Source organism: Balaenoptera physalus (assembly GCF_965194825.1).
Source record: "Balaenoptera physalus genome assembly, chromosome: 14".
Lineage (NCBI taxonomy): Eukaryota > Metazoa > Chordata > Mammalia > Artiodactyla > Balaenopteridae > Balaenoptera > Balaenoptera physalus.
Window position 1 is genome coordinate 22,669,844 of NC_138893.1, and position 18,049 is coordinate 22,687,892.

The 18,049-nt window shown below is 54.3% G+C and overlaps 2 protein-coding genes across 13 annotated transcripts; both read left to right on the forward strand.

Annotated features, from left to right (window-relative positions):
- Nucleotides 1-18: 18 nt before the first annotated feature.
- LOC309642582 (uncharacterized protein) lies at nucleotides 19-7,890 on the forward strand. Of its 11 annotated transcripts, none has more exons than XR_014253268.1 (5): nucleotides 19-383; nucleotides 1,542-1,659; nucleotides 2,628-2,680; nucleotides 3,290-3,351; nucleotides 3,762-7,570. XR_014253268.1 is itself a non-coding variant. In XM_082424283.1 (3 exons), exons 1-3 carry the CDS (start codon nucleotides 114-116, stop codon nucleotides 3,897-3,899), a joined length of 522 nt encoding a protein of 173 aa, XP_082280409.1. In that variant the 5' UTR covers nucleotides 19-113; the 3' UTR covers nucleotides 3,900-7,570. The 11 variants fall into 11 exon arrangements, 1 of the variants encoding a protein (XP_082280409.1); XR_014253269.1 differs by having other exon boundaries at nucleotides 3,767-7,570; XR_014253267.1 differs by lacking the exons at nucleotides 2,628-2,680; nucleotides 3,290-3,351 and adding an exon at nucleotides 7,667-7,890 and having other exon boundaries at nucleotides 1,546-1,659; nucleotides 3,762-3,971.
- Nucleotides 7,891-9,622: 1,732 nt separating this feature from the next.
- On the forward strand, nucleotides 9,623-16,992 carry ECHS1 (enoyl-CoA hydratase, short chain 1). 2 transcript variants are annotated; one of them, XM_082424282.1, is made up of 8 exons: nucleotides 9,623-9,772; nucleotides 10,946-11,143; nucleotides 11,608-11,735; nucleotides 12,580-12,679; nucleotides 13,959-14,063; nucleotides 14,532-14,651; nucleotides 15,777-15,844; nucleotides 16,837-16,992. In XM_082424282.1, the coding sequence occupies exons 1-8, from the start codon at nucleotides 9,685-9,687 to the stop codon at nucleotides 16,900-16,902; spliced, it is 873 nt and encodes a 290-aa protein (XP_082280408.1). In that variant the 5' UTR covers nucleotides 9,623-9,684; the 3' UTR covers nucleotides 16,903-16,992. The 2 variants fall into 2 exon arrangements, with proteins under 2 accessions (XP_082280408.1, XP_082280407.1); XM_082424281.1 differs by lacking the exon at nucleotides 9,623-9,772 and adding an exon at nucleotides 10,035-10,251.
- The last annotated feature ends 1,057 nt before the right edge of the window (nucleotides 16,993-18,049 follow it).

The window sequence follows — 18,049 nt, forward strand, 5'->3', positions numbered from 1 at the left end:
CGGGGCGGAAGGCGGGACCGGAGGTGGAGCAAGGGGCGTGGGGCAAGGCCGTCCCCCGCGTCGGCCCCCCTTGGCTCCGCGCGCCCCTCTGGGTTGGGCCTGGGGCTGCCCCTATGGGTCTGGCCCACGCACTAGCATGGTGGCGGAGGGCCGCCAGGGAGGGCGACGGCGAGTGCGGAAGGGTCCGTGAGTATCCCCCGGTGCCGGTGTGGGCAAGCGTCCCCACCGAGGGAGAATCGGGGCGGCCGGCTGGCCAGTCGGGTTGTGTCCCCTTCCTAAGGAGACGTGGGGACGGCGACCAGAAGGCGGAGGAGGCGCCTCCTTCTAGCTTCAGACGCGGAGGCGAGCGCCGTCACCTCCCGACCCGGTGGAGCGCGTGGACGGTGAGTGCTGAGATGTCAGGGCGGGACGGGGAGAAAGCCTCCAGGCGACGACACTCTTGTGTGTGTGTGTATGTGTGTGTATACACAGTCACAAGTCTACAAACACAGGATGCAACACACATAAAGTACAAAATTCAAGATAAACAGTAAAGGGAGAAACAAGTCTTACGTCCCTCCCTCCCCCTCCGGCCCCAGGAGAGGAAGACATATTCAAGCCTGCAGGCATTTCTGGAGAATTCCTCTAGTTCCGGCAGGTCTCCCCTACTGCCTTGCAGGTATTAGAAAGCTCCTGCCTTCTGCTAAAGGGGTCCTCAGGCTTCCCTGTAAACCCAGTTAGGGCACATCATTCCTTCTCAGCCACACTTGGGTCCTGCTGCTCCAAACCACGGCGCACCCGTGCCTCCGTGGACTTTCCGTGGCCACCTGTTCCCTGTGGGGTGAGGGTAGTCAGGGAGGGGAATTAGCTCCAGGCTGGGCAGGTAGTCTTTCGGTTTGGGGGTGTTCCTCCTTCTCCAGGAGGAGCCCTTCTCTCTCCCTGTGTTGCCCTCCTCAGCCATATATTCTTGTTCTTGGATTCACTTTCCTGTTTTGGTGAAGCTGAAAAGAGGTGTCTGGGAGATCATTTTTTTTAAAGATATTGCAAAGCTGAAAATGTCTTCATTTTGCCCTCATACTTGATTTGTAGTTTGGCTGGACATAGAATTCTAGGTCAGAATCCTCTTCCTTCAAACTCTGAAGGCATTGCTCCCTTTCTCCTCTCTCCTAGGAGTGTTGTGAAGAAATCCACAGCCATTCTAATTTCTAATCCTTTACAAGCAGTGGGGACATTTTCCTCCCTGGAAGTTTTTAAGATCTTCTCCTGAAGTTTCACAACGTGGTGCTTCGATGTGCCTCGATTGTTACTTACTGTGTTGGGCACTCAAAGGGCCCTCAGTCTAGAAACTCCTGTCCTTCAATCCTGGTAAATGATGTCATTGATTATTTCACTAATCAATTGTTTCTACTGATGACTCATCCCTAAGCAAACTCTTGAGGGTTTACTCTTACCTCTTCCTAAAGTCCTTAATTTAGGCTGTCAGACTTTGAGCCTGGCCCTTGAATGCTCACATATGTTCTCTCCTGCTTTCCATCTTTATGTTTGTGCTCTCCTTTTGTTAGGTAGTTAGACATTAGCATCAAGAAGGTGACAGTGGCGAGAAAGACAAGCAGAAGCAATCGAGTCACACCCAACCATCTGGAGACCCTCCCTGACATTAGCAGCAAGAAGGTGACAGTGGTGAGAAAGACCAGAAGGAGCAATCAAGTCACACCCAACCATCTGGGGACTCTCCCCTGACCCCACCCAGAACAGTTGAAACTATGGTCATATGGTGGGCAGCTTATCCTGTTAAAGAGGGGCACAGTAACACAAGGGAACTTCCCTGGGCTGCGCATGCCCAGACCAGACAGGTGTATAACCTATAGTAAACCCAAACTCATTATACCATCATTATAATAAAATCTATGTATGGTTTTGCCCCCCGCCCCCGTGGGCGTTTCTTAGCGATTGAAGGATGAGAGCCTGCGCAGCAGTAAACTTGTTACATAGCTCGGGACTGTCGATCAAATAATGATCCCCTGTCACTCGCCCCCGCCTCCCTGCAAAATGCTCCTTAAAAGCACCCTTAAGCCTGTATGGGAATGCTGCTTTCAATTCACAGAAACAGCCCACTCTCTCTCTCTGAGAGTGTACCTTTGCTTTGATAAACTTTGCTTTGGTCTTGCTTCACTTCGCTGAAACAGCCCGCTCTCAGAAACAGCCCGCTTTCTCTCTCTCTCTCTCTCTCTCTCTCTCCCTCTCTGAGAGTGTACCTATGCTTAAATAAACTCTGCTTTATGCTTAAGCTTAAAGCTGTAGTTTGCTAGTCTTTGCTTACTATCGCGGAACCAAGATTGCTGGTCCGTTGACCAGCAATTGCTTCCGTTGACCTCCTCGGTTGGAGCTATTTTGTTATAACGCACGTCACCCCGGTGACACTCTGTGTGATTTCTTCCATTGAGGCTTTCGTTTCTGCTGTCATAGTGTTCATTTCCAGGAGCCCTTACTTCTGTACAAATGTTTCTTTTTAGAAAGGGGAGGGTCTCTTCTTGCCTCATCTTCCAGGGGGATCGTCCTCGCTGGTCTGCAGACGCGAAGTGCTATGCTCCTGCTCGGTCGCTGTGCTCTGGGTTCTTCTTCCTGTTTCTTTTGGCTCTGTCTTCCAGGAAGAAGCTCTCTGAGAGGTCAGGTTATGTGTGTCTGCTGGTGACGAGGAATGGTAGGCCAGATGGCTGTTTGTGAGTGGGGCTCGTTAGATTTGAGCTTGATTCTGGGGAGGCTGTTATTTGGGGAACCTCCATCCATATCCCTAGGTCTTTCCTCTTGGGTTGGTCATGCTCCCTGGGAAGAGTCTTCCAGTCTCCTGCCTGGAGCATACAGACCTGGCTGCCAATATTTTGGGAGCCAAAGATGGACGGGAGTGGGGAGGGTCAGCTTACTGGATGCAGTAGACCCACCTCCAACTGTGCCTGCTGTCCCCTCCCTGGAATCCCTGTTTGCAGAGAATAGCCTCCCAGGATGCTGCCAGTCACCCAGTGCCACTTCCTGGAATGTGAAAAGGGGTTTAGGAATCTAACTGCTTCTTAAGCAATAAGGCAGTACCTATGCAAATAATCAAGTTGTGAAGACTCACCCCTGAGTAGCAGGGACAGAATCCCAGCCCTCATGGAGCTCAGTGAGTGGAGACAGAAAATAGTCGCATAAATATGTGATCGTTTCTCCAATGAAATGTGCTTGCAAGGGATGCCTGCCCTTTAAAAGAAAGGCTTGGGGAGAGGTGTTGCCATGGACCTGAAGCAGTCTCTGAAAACTCTCCCATTGTGCCCAGACTGCAGGCTGACCGGCTCCTGATCCTGAGCAGTTTCGGTGGCTGGTCTTGCCACCAAGCAGGTCAAGGCGCCCGCGGCATGACTGCTAGTAATGGCCCGCTGCCCGGGGAACGGCAGCGGCGGAGGGTGGCTCGCGTGCTGCTTGCTGCATGTTTGCTGCATGTTTGCTGCTTGCTGGGCCCGTGGCCCTGGGCTCTTCACTCTCCACTCCCCACCCCCGCACCCCCCAACCCGCGGAGCACCCCCTGCCCATCCCCCGTCTCTGAGTCCCGCCTCCCCAAGCTCCTCCGTGTCCCCGCACCCCTCCCCCACCGCGGCCCGCGAGAGATGGCTGGTGACCACCCCCCCACCCCGCCCCGTGCGCTTCACGCTGGTCGCAGTCCCCCCCACCCAAGGAAAGAGCCAGGATGAAGCGTCCCGCTCGCAGCTTGCCCGTCCCAGGCGGGGGCTCACCTCGTCCGGTCCCCGCAGGGCAGAAGAGGCATGAAGCCCGGCAGGGAGCCCGAGAGTCACGCCTTCGGCGATGGCGGTGACCACTGGACCCAGAGGCGGCGCGGGGTCAGCAGCGCCAACTCCTGGCTAAAGCGCTGGGCCTGGGACCAGCCATAACGCTGAGCCAGACACTGGCCTTGTCGCTCAGCCTGACATCCCGCGACTAATGAGGAAACGCCAGGCGACCTGGTAATTCCAATGAAACAGCCCATCTGCCTGCAGCCACCCTGACCCTGGTGTCCCTGTTTGCAGGGGGAAACTTTACCCCCCATTCTGCCGCCTGAAGCAAAGTCCCCAGCTCAGTGTAGCTCCCTCCTGCGAGGTTCCCCCAAGGGTCAGCTAAGCTGAAGCCCAGCAGGGTCACTGGGCTGCTGCCAACGTCCCAGTTGTCTGGTCTACCCTGGGGACACTTCAGCCTGCAGACTTTGGGTCCCAGCTCCACAGACAAACACACCACTGGTCTCTGGGTCCCTCACAGGTACGCCCACAGGGAGGTCCCTGGTGTAACCCCTGAAATCAAGCTACTGGTGCAGCCTCGTGGGGCTGTGAGAAACACATCTGTGTGCTCGTCCTGCAGCGCAGGAGGCCTCCTTGCTGCGCCTGGGCCACTCCGGGCACACTGGGGCCTCTCTCTGGGCTGCCAGCGGGGCCCAATGGCTGCCGCCACATTCTCAGGTTGCAGCCCCACTGTCCTCGTCCCATCAGCTGACTCTGTCACCTCTGAAACTACCCTGTGTCCTGTGTTTGGCTTTCCCATCCCTTCACAGTTGCCACTGGCCATGCAGCAAGGGCCCTAGTCAAGGCCCTAGTCAAAGGCGAGCAGGGGCTACTCTTCATTGCGGTGTGCAGGCTTCTCATTGCGGTGGCTTATCTTGTTGAGGAGCACGGGCCCTAGGCGCATGGGCTTCAGTAGTTGTGGCACGCGGGCTCAGTAGTTGTGGCACACGGGCTTAGTTGCTCCGTGGCATGTGGGATCTTCCTGGACCAGGGCTCGAACCCATGTCCCCTGCATTGGCAGGCGGATTCTTACCCACTGTGCCATGGTATTGCCAGGAGGTGGGACAGCCTCAAAGATTTCCACTCCGCCCTTCTCACCTCCTCCCTCCTCTCTGCCAGCCAACCTTTCCCTAGTAAAGGTCAGGATGATAAGGGATTACGTAGGCCTGTTTAGAAAGTTCGAGATTCTGCTCTGACCATCCCTCAGTGGGAATGGCCAAAACGGGGTCTGGGGGCTTAAACTTAATTCTAGCTCAGCCCCCTGGAGCCTCTTGTTGATTGGCAGGACTCTACACCACGAAGGCAGGGACCGCGTGGCTGAGTGCCCTCATGGTGGCCATCGCAGGCCAAGGTGTAAAAATGCCCTGATCCCACTCACACCTGACCTCACCTGGATGGAAGGCCTGGGTGATCGGAGGAAAGGCAAAGTCACAGAAATGTGATGCACTGACTTTATGGTCAGGGATACAGGGCAGCGCTCTGACTCTGGGGGAGGGAGCACCTTAGACCCCAGGAGTTGTGGGGCGCGGGGTGGGCCAGGCATTCTGCTTTTTGTCCCCTCTGTGTAGTACCGCTTGAATCCAACAGCGGGGACAGCCGGCGCTCTGACCTGCAGCTGGTCCGTCATCACCATCCCACATGCTCATGCGGCTGTGGGCAGGTGCTGGACTCTCCTGCTGGGCCTCAGGCCACCAGCAGCAGCTCCAACACACACACACCTCATTTCAGTCACACTGCTACAAAGTCTTGGGCTTCTCCTGATGCCCAAGGGCCACCTATGGCAATAGAAGCTGCAACTACCCAGTGACATCACCTGTGGTTTAACCAAATCAGGCAGTTCATTTCTATAAACAGCTTTATTGATTAGAATTCACATGCCATACACTTCACCCATTTAAAGTGTACAATTCATTGGTTTACAATATATTTTCAGAGTTGTGCAACCAACACCACATCAAGTTTAGAACATTTTCATCACCCCATAAAGAAACCCCCTACCCTTTAGCAGTACCCACTACCCCCTTCTGCAGGCCCTGGCAACCACTAATCTACTTTCTGCCTCTATGGATTTGCCTATTCTGGACATTTCATATAAATAGAATCATGCACTGTGTGATCTTTTGGGTCTGGCTTCTTCCAGCATCACGTTTTCAAGGTTCATACGTGTTGTAGCACATATCAGTACACTTCACTGCTTTTTATTGCCAAATAATATTCCATTGTATATTCTCATAAATTCTAATGTATCCACTGTATTGAGCTATCACATTTTGTTTATCCATTCATGAGTTGGTGGGCATTTGGGTGTTTTCTCACTTCTTGGCTATTAAGAATAATGCTACTATAAACAATCATGTACAAGTTTTTGTGCAGACACGTTTTCACGTCTCTTTGGGCATATACCTAGGAGTGGAATTGCTGGGTCATATGGTTACTCTATGTTTAACCTTTTGAAGAACTGCCAGACTTTCCAAAGTGACTGCATCATTTTACATTCCCACCAGCACTGTATGAGGGTTCCAATTTCTCCACATCCTCACAACATTTACCTATCTTGTTTGACTATAGCCATCCTAGTAGGTGTGAAGTGGTATCTCATGATACAACCGATTTGCGTTTCCCTAGTGACTTAACAATGTTGAGCATCTTTTTGTGTGCTTATCAGCCATTTGTGTATCTTTATTGTAGAAATGTTCGTTCATCCTCTGCTCATTTTCTAATTGTCTTTTTATTACTGAGTTTGTGAAAATTAATAAAGGGAAACCTCATTTAAAATGGAGTTGGGAGGCCAGCAGAGGGAGCTCTCAGGCAGGTACCTTTTTTTATTTTTATTTTTATTTTATTTATTTTTGGCTGCGTTGGGTCTTCGCTGCTGTGCGTGGGTTTTCTCTAGTTGCGGTGAGCAGGGGCTACTCTTCGTTGCGGTGCACGGGCTTCTCATTGTGGTGGCTTCTCTTGTTGTCGAGCACGGGCTTCAGTAGTTGTGGCACACGGGCTCAGTAGTTGTGGCGCATGGGCATAGTTGCTCCACAGCATGTGGGATCTTCCCGGACCAGGGCTCGAACCCATGTCCCCTGCATTGGCAGGCAGATTCTTAACCACTGCACCACCAGGGAAGCCCAGACAGGTACCTCTTGACTGTCAATTACAGACCTAAGGAGAAGGATCACCAACAGGAAAGAGATTCACTGCGTCTCTTACAGGAAAGTGACGGCCCCAGCTGCCAGGCCAACGAGAACCTGTCATCACCCTGAACTCTCATTTTCCTCCAATTGACTTTTCTTCAAAACAACCCCTCCCAACTTCCTCCCTTTTCTCTATAGAGAAAAATGGTAAAATAACTGGCTGTTTTATTTTTTAGGTTAGCAAGTTGAAAGTATTCTTTATATATTCTAGACACAAGACCCTTATCAGATCTATGATTTGCAAGATTTTTTCTCTCATTCTGTGGGGTGGCTTTTCACTTTCTTCAATGTATCCTCTGAAACACAAAAGTTTTTAATTTTGGTGAAGTCCAATTTATATATTTTTTTCTTTTGTCACTTGTGCTTTCGTCCCTAAATTACTTCATGAAGGATAGCAGCCACCTGACCTCAACACCAGCCCTGGGGGGTTAGGAAAAAACTTCCTTTACGTTGGAGCCATTTCCCTTTGGGTACCTGTCACAGTACTGCAGCCCATATTAAGACAGAGGCTCCTTTGGTAAAGAGTTTTGGTAATCTGTTTCTCTTTGCATGAAAATGTCTTTAGTCTATCCTCAGCCCTGAAATAAAGTTTTGCTGAGTAGTCAATTCTGATTTGGATTTTATTATTTACCTGAAAATATCCGTTTTGCTCTTCATTTGTAGATGACTTCTTTCTTTCTTTTTTTTGGCCACCCCACGCAGCTTGTGGGATCTTAGTTCCCTGATCAAGGATGGAACCCCGGGCCCCAGCAGTGAAAGCATCCTAACCACTGGACCTCCAGGGAATTCCCATGTAGGTGATCTTTTTATCTCCACCCTTGAATTTGCAGAACTTGGGCACGAATACAAACGGAGGCCAATAATATGTGCCTAAACATTTGAAATTTATAAATCAAAGTAATTAAATAAATGATTTCACTGTTAAAGTTTAATTACATCTTATTTTATACAAATAAAACTATTCACAGTCTAGTGTTCAATAGATACCAAGTTACCAATGTAAAGAGTGTTATGCTGCACTCGTGTTATATCTAGACCTATAAATACATACATTTCAGAGTGATATGGATTGTTTAATGTTGCAAAATGTTCCTCAGCCACCTCGTGCAGCTGCTATGAATAATACTGCACACACTTCATGAGCACCGGGACCACGAAATGGGACAGGAAGAGAAATAAGAAGGTAGATGTTTGCCACAGTGCTTGGCAATGAAAAAATCAGTTACGTGATGCCTCTAAAAGGAAGCATTTTGTTAATAACTTATCTTTTCCTTGTCTAAGCACTTACTTCTGCCTCTCAACTCCTTCCCACACTGCTTAGCAGTATTATCTCTGATTTCTCCGTGCTACTGAAACCAGGGCCCCCTAAAACCGAGTTCCCTTACTGAGTTCATGATTCATCTCTCCACTCAAAACTTTATTCCCTTTTTTGTTCCCTCTGACCTCAATCCTGTGCTAACTGAACACTAATCAACCAGAGTCAGGTGACTAAGATGGCTGCTGTTGATAACATCGCTAATGTACTAAAATTGCCTTGTAGACATCATGGTTAATGTACAAACTCAGGTTGTTTCTCCAGGGCAAGATGAGCTCACAGACCGCCCCCCCCCCTCCCCCAGCCACGGACTGCCTGGCCTGAGAATGTAAACCAGAGACAGCCTGACTCCTGAAACTAGATTCAGAAATGTCGCAGAAATGTCACAAAACGATGATGAATCCCAGCCTCTTTCTTTGTTCCCCATTTTAAAAAATCCCCTAACTCAAAGACCAAGTTGGTCGGAGGCTTATCTGAGCTGGTCTGAGTGGATCTGAGGCTTGTCTCCCACTCCTTTGCTTGGTGTCCTATAAACACCCGCTGTCAGAGTCTGGCTTTCTGCGCGGGTTACAACTACACGTTGCCCTGAGGGCTGACTTCAGGTCACAGGTGTATCCGCCCAGCTCTAGCGAGCTCCAGTCTACCCGTCCTCAGCACGTTTGGCTTTCCATGCCCCACAGCCACTGCCTCCAGCTGCGAGTCCGGGACCCAGCTGTGGCTCGAGGCGCAGTCACCCGGGTGCGGGGACGACCCGCTTGCCCCGCACCCAGACACACGCCGTTTCCCGGAAACGGCGGGAAGGGCCAAACGCCAAGGGCACTGCCGGGGCCTAAAGAACAGAGGCGGCGCAGGCCGGCGGACAGCTCCGCCAGGAGCCCGGCGGGCCAGCACCCCGGGCCTGCGCACTCGAGAGGCCTCCCGGTGGTCCCTCCCGACCACGAGGGCGTCCCGGCCGGCCCCGAGCGGTCACACCCCGGGGTCGGGCTGCGGCGCGCGGTCCCCGCGTGTTTCCACCCCCACGGCTCGGCCGGCCCGGAGGGTTTGCTCTCAGGTCTTCAGGGCTGCTTCCTACGACTTGGGGTCCGCCAAAGGCGGCGCGGACCAGGGGACGGACCTGAACCTGAACCTCCACCCCTCGTCCCCGCCCCGGCCCCTCCTCCTGGACACCGGTCCCCCTCCCCCCGCACCCTGACCCCTGTCCCCATACCCTGACCTTCGCTCCTAAACCTTCGGCCCGTCGCCCGGCCACTTCCGCCTCCCGGCTGATCTCGCGAGACCTGCGAAGTCTCGCGATGCCGGCCCGTAGGCGGGGCGGGCCCTGACTGGCGCGGCCGGGGGGCGGCTCCGGGAGGCGGCTCCACGGGAGGGGGGGGCGGCCGGAGCGACGTGTCGTCACGCAAGAGCCATGGCCGCCCTGCGCGCCCTGCAGCCCAGCGTCCGCGCCCTGCTGGGCTCTTGGCCCGGCTGTCCCGCGCCGCGCTCCTTCGCCTCGAGTGAGTGCGGGGCCGAGGGGGGCGGGCCCGCGGTGGGGGTCTTCCGGGCCCTCATCCCAGGGCCGGACCCCTCCCAGCACCTGCTGCCTGAGCTCGCGGAGCCCTGGGGTCACTAGGGTCTCAACTCCGGGGACTTGGGACGGAGTGCCAAGACCTCTGGCCATTTCAGCTTTCGGTGTGAAAGTCCTCAGGCTTTAAGAGAACGTGCGGTTAGCGCCTCTGCAATTGGAAAGGGTCGCGCGTGCTGTCCTGCAGTGCCTCCTGCCCAGGCCTCCCCATGTCCACTGCTTCTCCCCGGGTGTGTCCTTCAGGTTCTGCCCCACCCCAGCCAGCGGGGCGCCCCTCCTCCTCTCTCCTGAGCGCACTCGCCACCCCCCCGCATTTTGCAGGAACTCTTGGCCATGTCGATGTCGCTGGGAAAGACTCTCTGCGGCCTCTTCCTTCACCTGTGTGTCCACTTGACCTAGCTACCAAGTCGTGTGGGTTTTACCTGAGTTCTCTTTGACCACCCGCTTCTGCATCCTGGCCTGTACCCAGCCATCATTCCTGGTTTTGTATGTGACAGGCATGCTGCCTTTACACGTGTGATTTCAGTCACTTCCCCACAAGCGCATGGGATAGGTACCGTGATCCCTGATTCCCCATTCAAGGAAGCCACCACCTTGGCTAACCTTCTTCTCCAGGTCATTGCTGGCCCCAGCTCTGAGCGGGCTGCCCCCACCCCCAGGCCCTGGCAGTTGCCCTTTGCCTGTGTGCCTCCCACCAGACTGTCCACCCAGCAGGGCTGCAACTCTGTTCTGTTTGCAGCTTAATTGCCCTCACCTAGTTGGCGTTTGTTTAAAGAAGGCGTTTCCTCATCCCTTGTTTCTACAGGATCCCAGGCTGTCTCTAGTGCGCGTTCTGGGAAGCACCGACCAAGGCATTCAGGAGTAGGAAGGCTGCTCTTCGTTGCTGGGTTTCTTTTAACTTAAGGAAGTGTTTCAGCATCCGCAAAAGCAGAGAGCACTGTAAAAGCCAATAATAATTGGCTGCACGCAAGCTGCATGATGCAGCCACCAGGGACTGAGCAGGGGCCCTCAGGGGTCCTGTCAGGGTCACTCTGTCCACTGACGGGTGCATCTCCCCGGTTTGGTGCCTCCGTGAGCGGAAATCCCCTTTTCCCCCTCCCCCCAGGCGCAGCCTTTGAATACATCATCACAGCCAAGAAGGGGAAGAACAGCAACGTGGGGTTGGTCCAGCTGAACCGCCCCAAGGCACTCAACGCGCTCTGCGATGGCCTGATCGAGGAGCTCAACCAGGCGCTGCAGGCCTTCGAGGAGGACCCGGCTGTGGGGGCCATCGTCCTCACGGGCGGGGAGAAGGCGTTTGCAGGTGAGGTGGGCAGTGTGGTGGCAGGCTGCCCAGGTGTGCGGTCGCACCTGTGGCGTGAGGCAGGCAGCCTTACACCTCCGTGAATGCATCAGGAAGATTCTGCGACTTGGGGGTTTATTTACGTAAAGCGGACCAAACCCCAGGCTGCTTGGAGGAGCCCCTCTGACGTTTAACGTTGAATGTGCTCCGCCAGCAAAACCAGTCTGTTCAGGGGCAGTCACGTCTCGGGTGCGAGTGGCTAGTGAGGAGCCCCGCGTCTTCTGAGTCCCCCTCCGCTCTGTTTCCTGTCCGCATCCCTCTGCATCACCTCGTATCACAGCGTGTTGCACTGTCCCCCCTGCCCAGCTGTGTGTCCACGTGGCCGTCCCCTGCAACCCTTGATGCCTGCTGGCGGGGCACACTCAGTAGCTACCTGTTGGTGTGCGGTCTCTGCTCTGGTAACTGGGACCTCATTTCCACCCCAGCTGGAGCCGACATCAAGGAAATGCAGAATCTAACGTTCCAGGACTGTTACTCCAGCAAGTTCTTGAGCCACTGGGACCGACTCACTTGGGTCAAGAAGCCAGTCATAGCTGCTGTCAACGGCTACGCCGTGAGTGTCCGCCCATGCCCCCTCCTTGCACTCAGAACACCTGAAGGAATTGTACTGTGTGTGTGCAGCAGAACTGATTTTTATCTGGGGGAGACCTGAGTCTCGTTCCCAGGCTCGCAGGCCTTTTCTGAGCAGTGATGCTGAAGAGCCAAGAACTGTAGAGGGAGGACGTGTTTCAGCATCTGCTGTGTCAGTGGGGATTCAGCTGCTGGGCTTCGGATGCCTTTGTTAGTAAAGTCCCCCCAGTCCTGAGGCTCCCCGGGAGTGCTCTTCCCCCACTGCAACGTTCAGGGCACACGTGTTGGCTCTCTGTGCAGTTTTGATGACTTTCCAACCTGCACTGCCCTGTAAACTAACCTCTTTCACTACTGTTGAAAGCTCTGCGTCCCCTGTTTGGTTCATCGGGGTCTCCTATAGGCACCTGGACAGCTCAGAGGTGCTGGGACTGGTTGTGGCCTGTAGAGAAGCCAGGAGGGCGTTTGAACTCACAGTTCCTTAGTAAAGCTCCCTTGGGGTGAGCGGGTCAGCGGGTCAGCGGGCAGAGCTTAGGGCTGTCGGTTCTCCCCCTCCTGGCTGCCTTCGAGCCCCCACGGCAGAGAGTGGAGTGGCCACGACAGACACTGTAGGACCTGCAAGGCCACAAGCATTTGCTGTCTGGTCCTTCACAGAAAGTTTGCTGGCATCAACTGTGTAGGTAATTTGTGGGAACAGTTAACTAACTTTGCATCTCTGTGTTAATCTTTGCTGTACCCTAGACTGTGTTTCACTTCAATAGAAAATTCAAATAAGCAAATAGAGTGATTTTTGACTGGGTTCCTCCGTGGTACCTCATGTTGTCTTGCAGCTCGGTGGTGGCTGTGAACTTGCTATGATGTGTGACATCATTTATGCTGGAGAGAAAGCCCAGTTTGGGCAGCCAGAGATCCTCATAGGAACCATCCCAGGTAAAGACTGATGGTAGCTTTGGCATCGGTTCTTCAAGGCATCGTCCACAGTCTGCCCACGTCTTGGGGGCATTTGGGCTGTTCCAGTGTCAGACAAAAGCACGTGGGGCTGTCGTGTGAGCCTGGACGGTGGCTTCCTGTCTGCACACTAAGGTCATGTGGGCACAGCAGCGCTGAGAGCAGCCTGGGGGCCTCGGAGCTGTGCCGGCTCCTCTGGAGTGGCCGCGTCCCTTGCCCGACACGAATAGGAAAGGCTGGCCGCACGGTGCATTCTAACCGCAGTGAGTCTTGCTCGTGAGCCACATCTGCGCTGGATCTTTATCGGTCAGCAGCTCAGAGAAGAGAACACGGGGACCACGGGCCAAAACTGAGAGCTCACGTATCGGTGGCCAGAGCGAGTCCCGTGGGCTCACCCAGGTTCAGAGCAGGGAATCAGGTCCCCCGTGGGCAGGGCGACAGGAACAGTGGGCCAACAGTGACGCCTCTGCCCCTCGGTCCACCTGACGAGGACTCCGGGCTGTGTCCCCCCAGGGTCTCTGCCCTGGGTGTAGAGCCTGGAGCCCAGGGCCTCTCCCGAGCCAGCTGGGCTGGGCAGGGAGCAGCCGTGGGGTCAGGAGAGGGTGTCTGGGGTCAGCTGAGGGTAACCACCAGGGTCTTCCCATCCCAGTGCCTGCGGTCTCCACTGCATCGAGGCAGTGTCCGAGTCTGCTGGACTGTGGGTGCCCCCCTCAGGTGGCTCCTTGGCTCGCTCTGGCAGCCCTGGGGTTCACCATGGGCGGATGACCGGGCAGACCACTCTCTTTCCAGCTGGAGGCCATGGAGTGAGCAGGAGGGGGCGGGCAGCGGGGCCCGGGGAGGCGGGAGCCCGGAAGAGAGGGGCACGTTCAGAGCCCTGGGGGGGGGGGGCCTTGCGTCGTCCCACACCTGGAGCGGAGCAAGCTGTGCTCGGAGGCCACCCCCAGCTGCCCTCTGGGTTGGGTTGGGTCAGGGTCTGGGGCCCTGGGCCGCGAGCTCCGTGTGTCTGTCCGTAGTCTGACTCCTGCATGAGAGGTACTGGTGCAGGGGACCCAGGGCACCAGGTGGGGGGGCCTGAGTGTGGAAAGGAGCCTCCCCTGTGGAGTCTCGGGCCTCCCCCGGCTTCCCCACCTGCTGGACGCCTGGGTTCTGCCCACCCACCCCACCCAAGGGGCCCATCTTCAGCCCCGGGGCACTTGGGGACAGCACGTCTGTGCATCCTGGCCGCAGAGCCAGCCGTGCCCAGCAGCCCTCTGCCCCGCAGGTGCAGGGGGCACCCAGAGACTGACCCGTGCCGTCGGAAAGTCACTGGCCATGGAGATGGTCCTCACTGGTGACCGGATCTCAGCCCAGGATGCCAAGCAAGCAGGTACAGGCCACAGCCGCCCGTGGAGCTGCCCCCTCAGGAAGCTGAGTGGAGGGGGGAGGGCTGCGTCCAGGGGCTCCCACTGGTGATCAGCACAGAGCTTTCCCGTGTCCTGGGATCCCAGGAGACTCACTGCCTTTGTTTTCTTATTTGAAATACCACATGCTCAAAGGAGTGACTGAGGCATGCATGCAGGTTAAAGAGCAATAGTGAAACCGCCCCGCTTCCCAGAGCCAGCGTGAGCAACAGGGTCTCCGAGACCCTCCGCAGGCATGCCCTCTCCTGGACCCGCAGTGACCTGTGACTGTAAGAGCCCAGTGACCGCAGCAGCCAAGGGTGGCGGCCCTACCAGGGGGCACCGTGGACCTTTCCTGTGTCCCTGCTGCCTTGTCGGCACCCAGAGGCCTGTGCTGTGGCTTAGAGAACGAGAACCAGCTGCTTCCACGTGTTGTTTACCTTTTTGTGTTTTAGGTCTTGTAAGCAAAATTTTTCCTGTTGAGACACTGGTGGAAGAAGCTGTAAAGTGTGCAGAAAAAATTGCCAGCAACTCTAAAATTGTAACAGCGATGGCCAAAGAATCAGTGAATGCAGGTAGGGAGGAGAGTGGAGAAGGCCGCACAGTAGTTGTGAGGCTTGACAATTTGGGGTCAGAATTATGCATCTTAACCGGTCTGGACAAAAATTGTTAGGGTTCTTGGTATTTCGATTTTGGCTCTTCATAGAGTTCTAGTTTCTAGTTGCTCGCTCACAAACTCTGTTGAAATGGCCTGAGCTCCCCTTGGAAGCAGGACCCGAGAACAGGGCCAGCCTGGGGGACTGGCGGCAGGGGGCTGGCGCTGGCGTGCAGGGGAAGCCCGGGAAGGGTCGCCTGGGGAACCTGGGAGGAAGAGGCTCCTCTCGGCCAGCAGCTCCGCCCATCTGTCGGGATGAGCTGGGGGCAGAGAGCGTGTCCCGGCTGTCGCTGTGGACTGGGCGTCCTCTCTCTGCCGACGGGGCAGCTCTGACCGGCCCTCCTCAGAATCGCTTGACTGTTAACATGGCGATTTGTTCTCAGCGTTGGAGTGAGGCTGTCCCTTTGCTCCATGTTGCCTGTCAAGAGGACGGTGAGCTGGGACAGCCGTGTGTGCCCGCGGCGAGCCGCTCTGCCCCCGTCTCTGCTCACCGGCCTCCCGGGCCCCCGGCCTCGGCCAAAGCGTTCACACAGGCACGAGCGTGTGGGGCATGCAGCAGGGGAGGGGACGTGCCGCAAGGCCCAAGGCACCTGTCACCTTGGCTGGGCGCTGGCCGCGGGGACCCAGCTACAGGTACCACCAAGGAAACGCTTCCGCGAGCCTCGCACCTGAATCACCTCCGCTGCAAAGATGGCCCGGGACTCACTCTGTTCTGCACAGAGTTCTGTTTTCTGGGTGTTGTCCTTAATTATTTGTCATGCTTTTTGAGTTCAGTGTCGTGGGCTTCCTTAGCCCTCTCGTGACTTGACAGAGTTTGCTGTCCCACCTTCCATCCAGGTCCCCGTGCAGGACACTGGGAGGCCGGGAGCAGTATTCACTGGGCGTCTCGGCTGGGGTGGTGCATTTGAGCAGGGAGGCTGTACTTTAAACGTCGGTGAAGTCAAAGTCCACATCAGTCCCCGAGGGTGTTTCCTATCTCCACAAAAAAGTTCTGCGTTCCCACATCTGGCATCTCAGCTCCTAACTTCAGGGTTTTCTTTTTCAGCTTTTGAAATGACATTAACAGAGGGCATTAAGTTGGAGAAGAAACTCTTCTATTCAACTTTTGCTACCGTAAGTAAGCCTCATGCACGTGGAGAATCACACACGGTCCAGCCATACGCGTTCCTGGCATTTCCTTATAGGTTTTATCACTAAATACCATTTCTCTTTGGTCAGAACTCTTAGCTTCCCCTGTAGCTGGATCACACGGGTTCTATCACTGAGCATTGATTTTTTTTCAAATAAGTACAGTGTGTGGAAGTTCAAAAGTACAGAAACTTACACAGGGTTATTTCCTGTTGCAAAAGATCTTACAAATTGCACCCTTAAACAGCAACTCCTGTATTTAAAATGCAATCCATTTACTCATAATTTTCCTAGATTGTTCCAGTTACTTGGAATGGGGCTCGAATGTATTATAATACTGAAATCTGAAGCCTTGGAGCATTATTTTCTAGGATATCTGCCAGTAACTCAAACGAAATCATTCTCTTAGTAATCATTAAAACTGATCTTTTATTATCAGAAAGTTATATCTAGGTGTTTTATAAAAGAAAGATTAAAAATGGCTTTAGCTCTTGAGGAAGTGCGGGTGCGTGTGTGCACATGTGTGTGATTGCATGCATGTGTGCATATGTGCACACAGCGGAAGGTATGCAGAGGTAGAGCTTGGATTCTCGTGTCCTGCTTCCTGACCCTCAGGACACTGCTGACCTAGAGCACGACTAAATCCAGGTCATGATGTGGTGAATGACCCAAGTGCATGCCTCTGAGGTTCCCTGTAGATGGGAGTTTATTCGACTCATAGGTTAGTGGTTCCTGAATGACCATCACAAAGGCGGGGCGGGGGTGTTTAGTGGTAAAATACCCATTCCCAAGCCGGCCCTGGGAATTGGGATCATTCACAGTTTTCGAGGTGATCCCGCCGCAGGACCCGGTGAGTGGACGGCCGAGGGCAGGGAGGAGCCCGGCCGGCAGTGAGCAGCCCTGACACAGGCAGAGCCTCGCACCCGGACTCCATGCAGAGCGACCATCCACCTCTGCCTTTCCCCTTCTCTCGCCAGGAAGACCGGAAAGAAGGGATGTCCGCGTTCGTGGAGAAGAGAAAGGCCAACTTCAAAGACCAGTGAGAGCTGGCTGCCTCTGCCTCAGCCCCTCGAGCTAAAGAGGAAAAACACGGCCTGTCAGCTTCAGAAGCAAATAAACCCTTCGCTTTCAAACGCAATGTCAGTGACACACAGCTTCTCTCCAGCTGTGAGGGGCCCTGGGGGGCTGTGTGGGCTCTCGCCCCACCGAGTAGCAGGTGGCCTTCACCCGGCTCTCACGAGGACCCCCAGCTTGGTCGCGGTATCGTTTGCAGCCGGTGGACGTGGCCGCTCAGGGGGATGGCCTTGCTGCTAGGCCTTTAAAGAGAGGTGCTCTTGACTAAATGACAAACTTCAGGTCACATTATGCCTTTCTTTTAGTTACCGCTAGAGTTGAATGTTCTGTCACTTTTTCAAAACTTTTGTTTGTCATTCTCAGTAACAACATTCAAACAGAACAAGGTTCTTAAAGTAAGGCACCCACATCCCACTCCGAGGGCGACCACTGTTCACAGGTTCGTGGCTTTCAAGATGTCTTTCTGTGCCCACGTGCGTGAACACATGCTCCCGTGTGAAATTCAGTTTTCTTTGTACAAAAATGGTTCTGCGTGTACACGTTTCTGCAGGGTGCACCGATCACCTTCTGCTTCTGTCACACAAGTGCACCCTATTCTTTTGTTTGACTAGCATTTTTTTTCATTTTACCCATTTTTAAATGTACATTTTAGCAGCATTCGGTGTATTCACAGTGTTCTTCATCTCCAGACTGTTTCATCACCCCAGACAGAAACCTTACCCCTTCAACACTAACTCCCTACTCCAGCCCCCAGCCCTGGGGACCTCTATTCCACTTTCTTTCTGTCGCTGGATTTAATATAATATTTCCAGGGTCCATCAGGTTGTAGCACTAACAGTTTCATTTCGTTTCATGGCTGAATACTATTCCTACTAGCATTCTTTTCAGTGGCCTTGAAATATTTCATGACGTGTGTATGTTGTGATCTGTTTATTTGCATGGTGTTGATTGTTTAGACCGTGTCCAGGTTCTTGTTTCAGAGCCGTCGTGGCGACGGTGCAGCGAACGTTCCCTGCACAAATCCTTGCATTTCAGCTCGAGTGCGTCTGGAAGGGAAGGGCTGCACTGAGGGGCTGGGCTACTGGGGGCCGAGGCTCCCAGATGGGTGTGAGGACT

Coding starts and splice junctions, on each gene's coding strand:
- LOC309642582 (XM_082424283.1), top strand. CDS start 114: ATGGGTCTGGCCCACGCACTAGCATGGTGGCGGAGGGCCGCCAGGGAG. Junction 384..1,545: donor CCCGGTGGAGCGCGTGGACG/GTGAGTGCTGAG, acceptor TTTGTTAGGTAG/TTAGACATTAGCATCAAGAA. Junction 1,660..3,761: donor GCAGCAAGAAGGTGACAGTG/GTGAGAAAGACC, acceptor CGGTCCCCGCAG/GGCAGAAGAGGCATGAAGCC.
- ECHS1 (XM_082424281.1), top strand. CDS start 10,050: ATGTCCACTGCTTCTCCCCGGGTGTGTCCTTCAGGTTCTGCCCCACCC. Junction 10,252..10,945: donor TGACCTAGCTACCAAGTCGT/GTGGGTTTTACC, acceptor CCCTCCCCCCAG/GCGCAGCCTTTGAATACATC. Junction 14,064..14,531: donor CCAGGATGCCAAGCAAGCAG/GTACAGGCCACA, acceptor TTTGTGTTTTAG/GTCTTGTAAGCAAAATTTTT.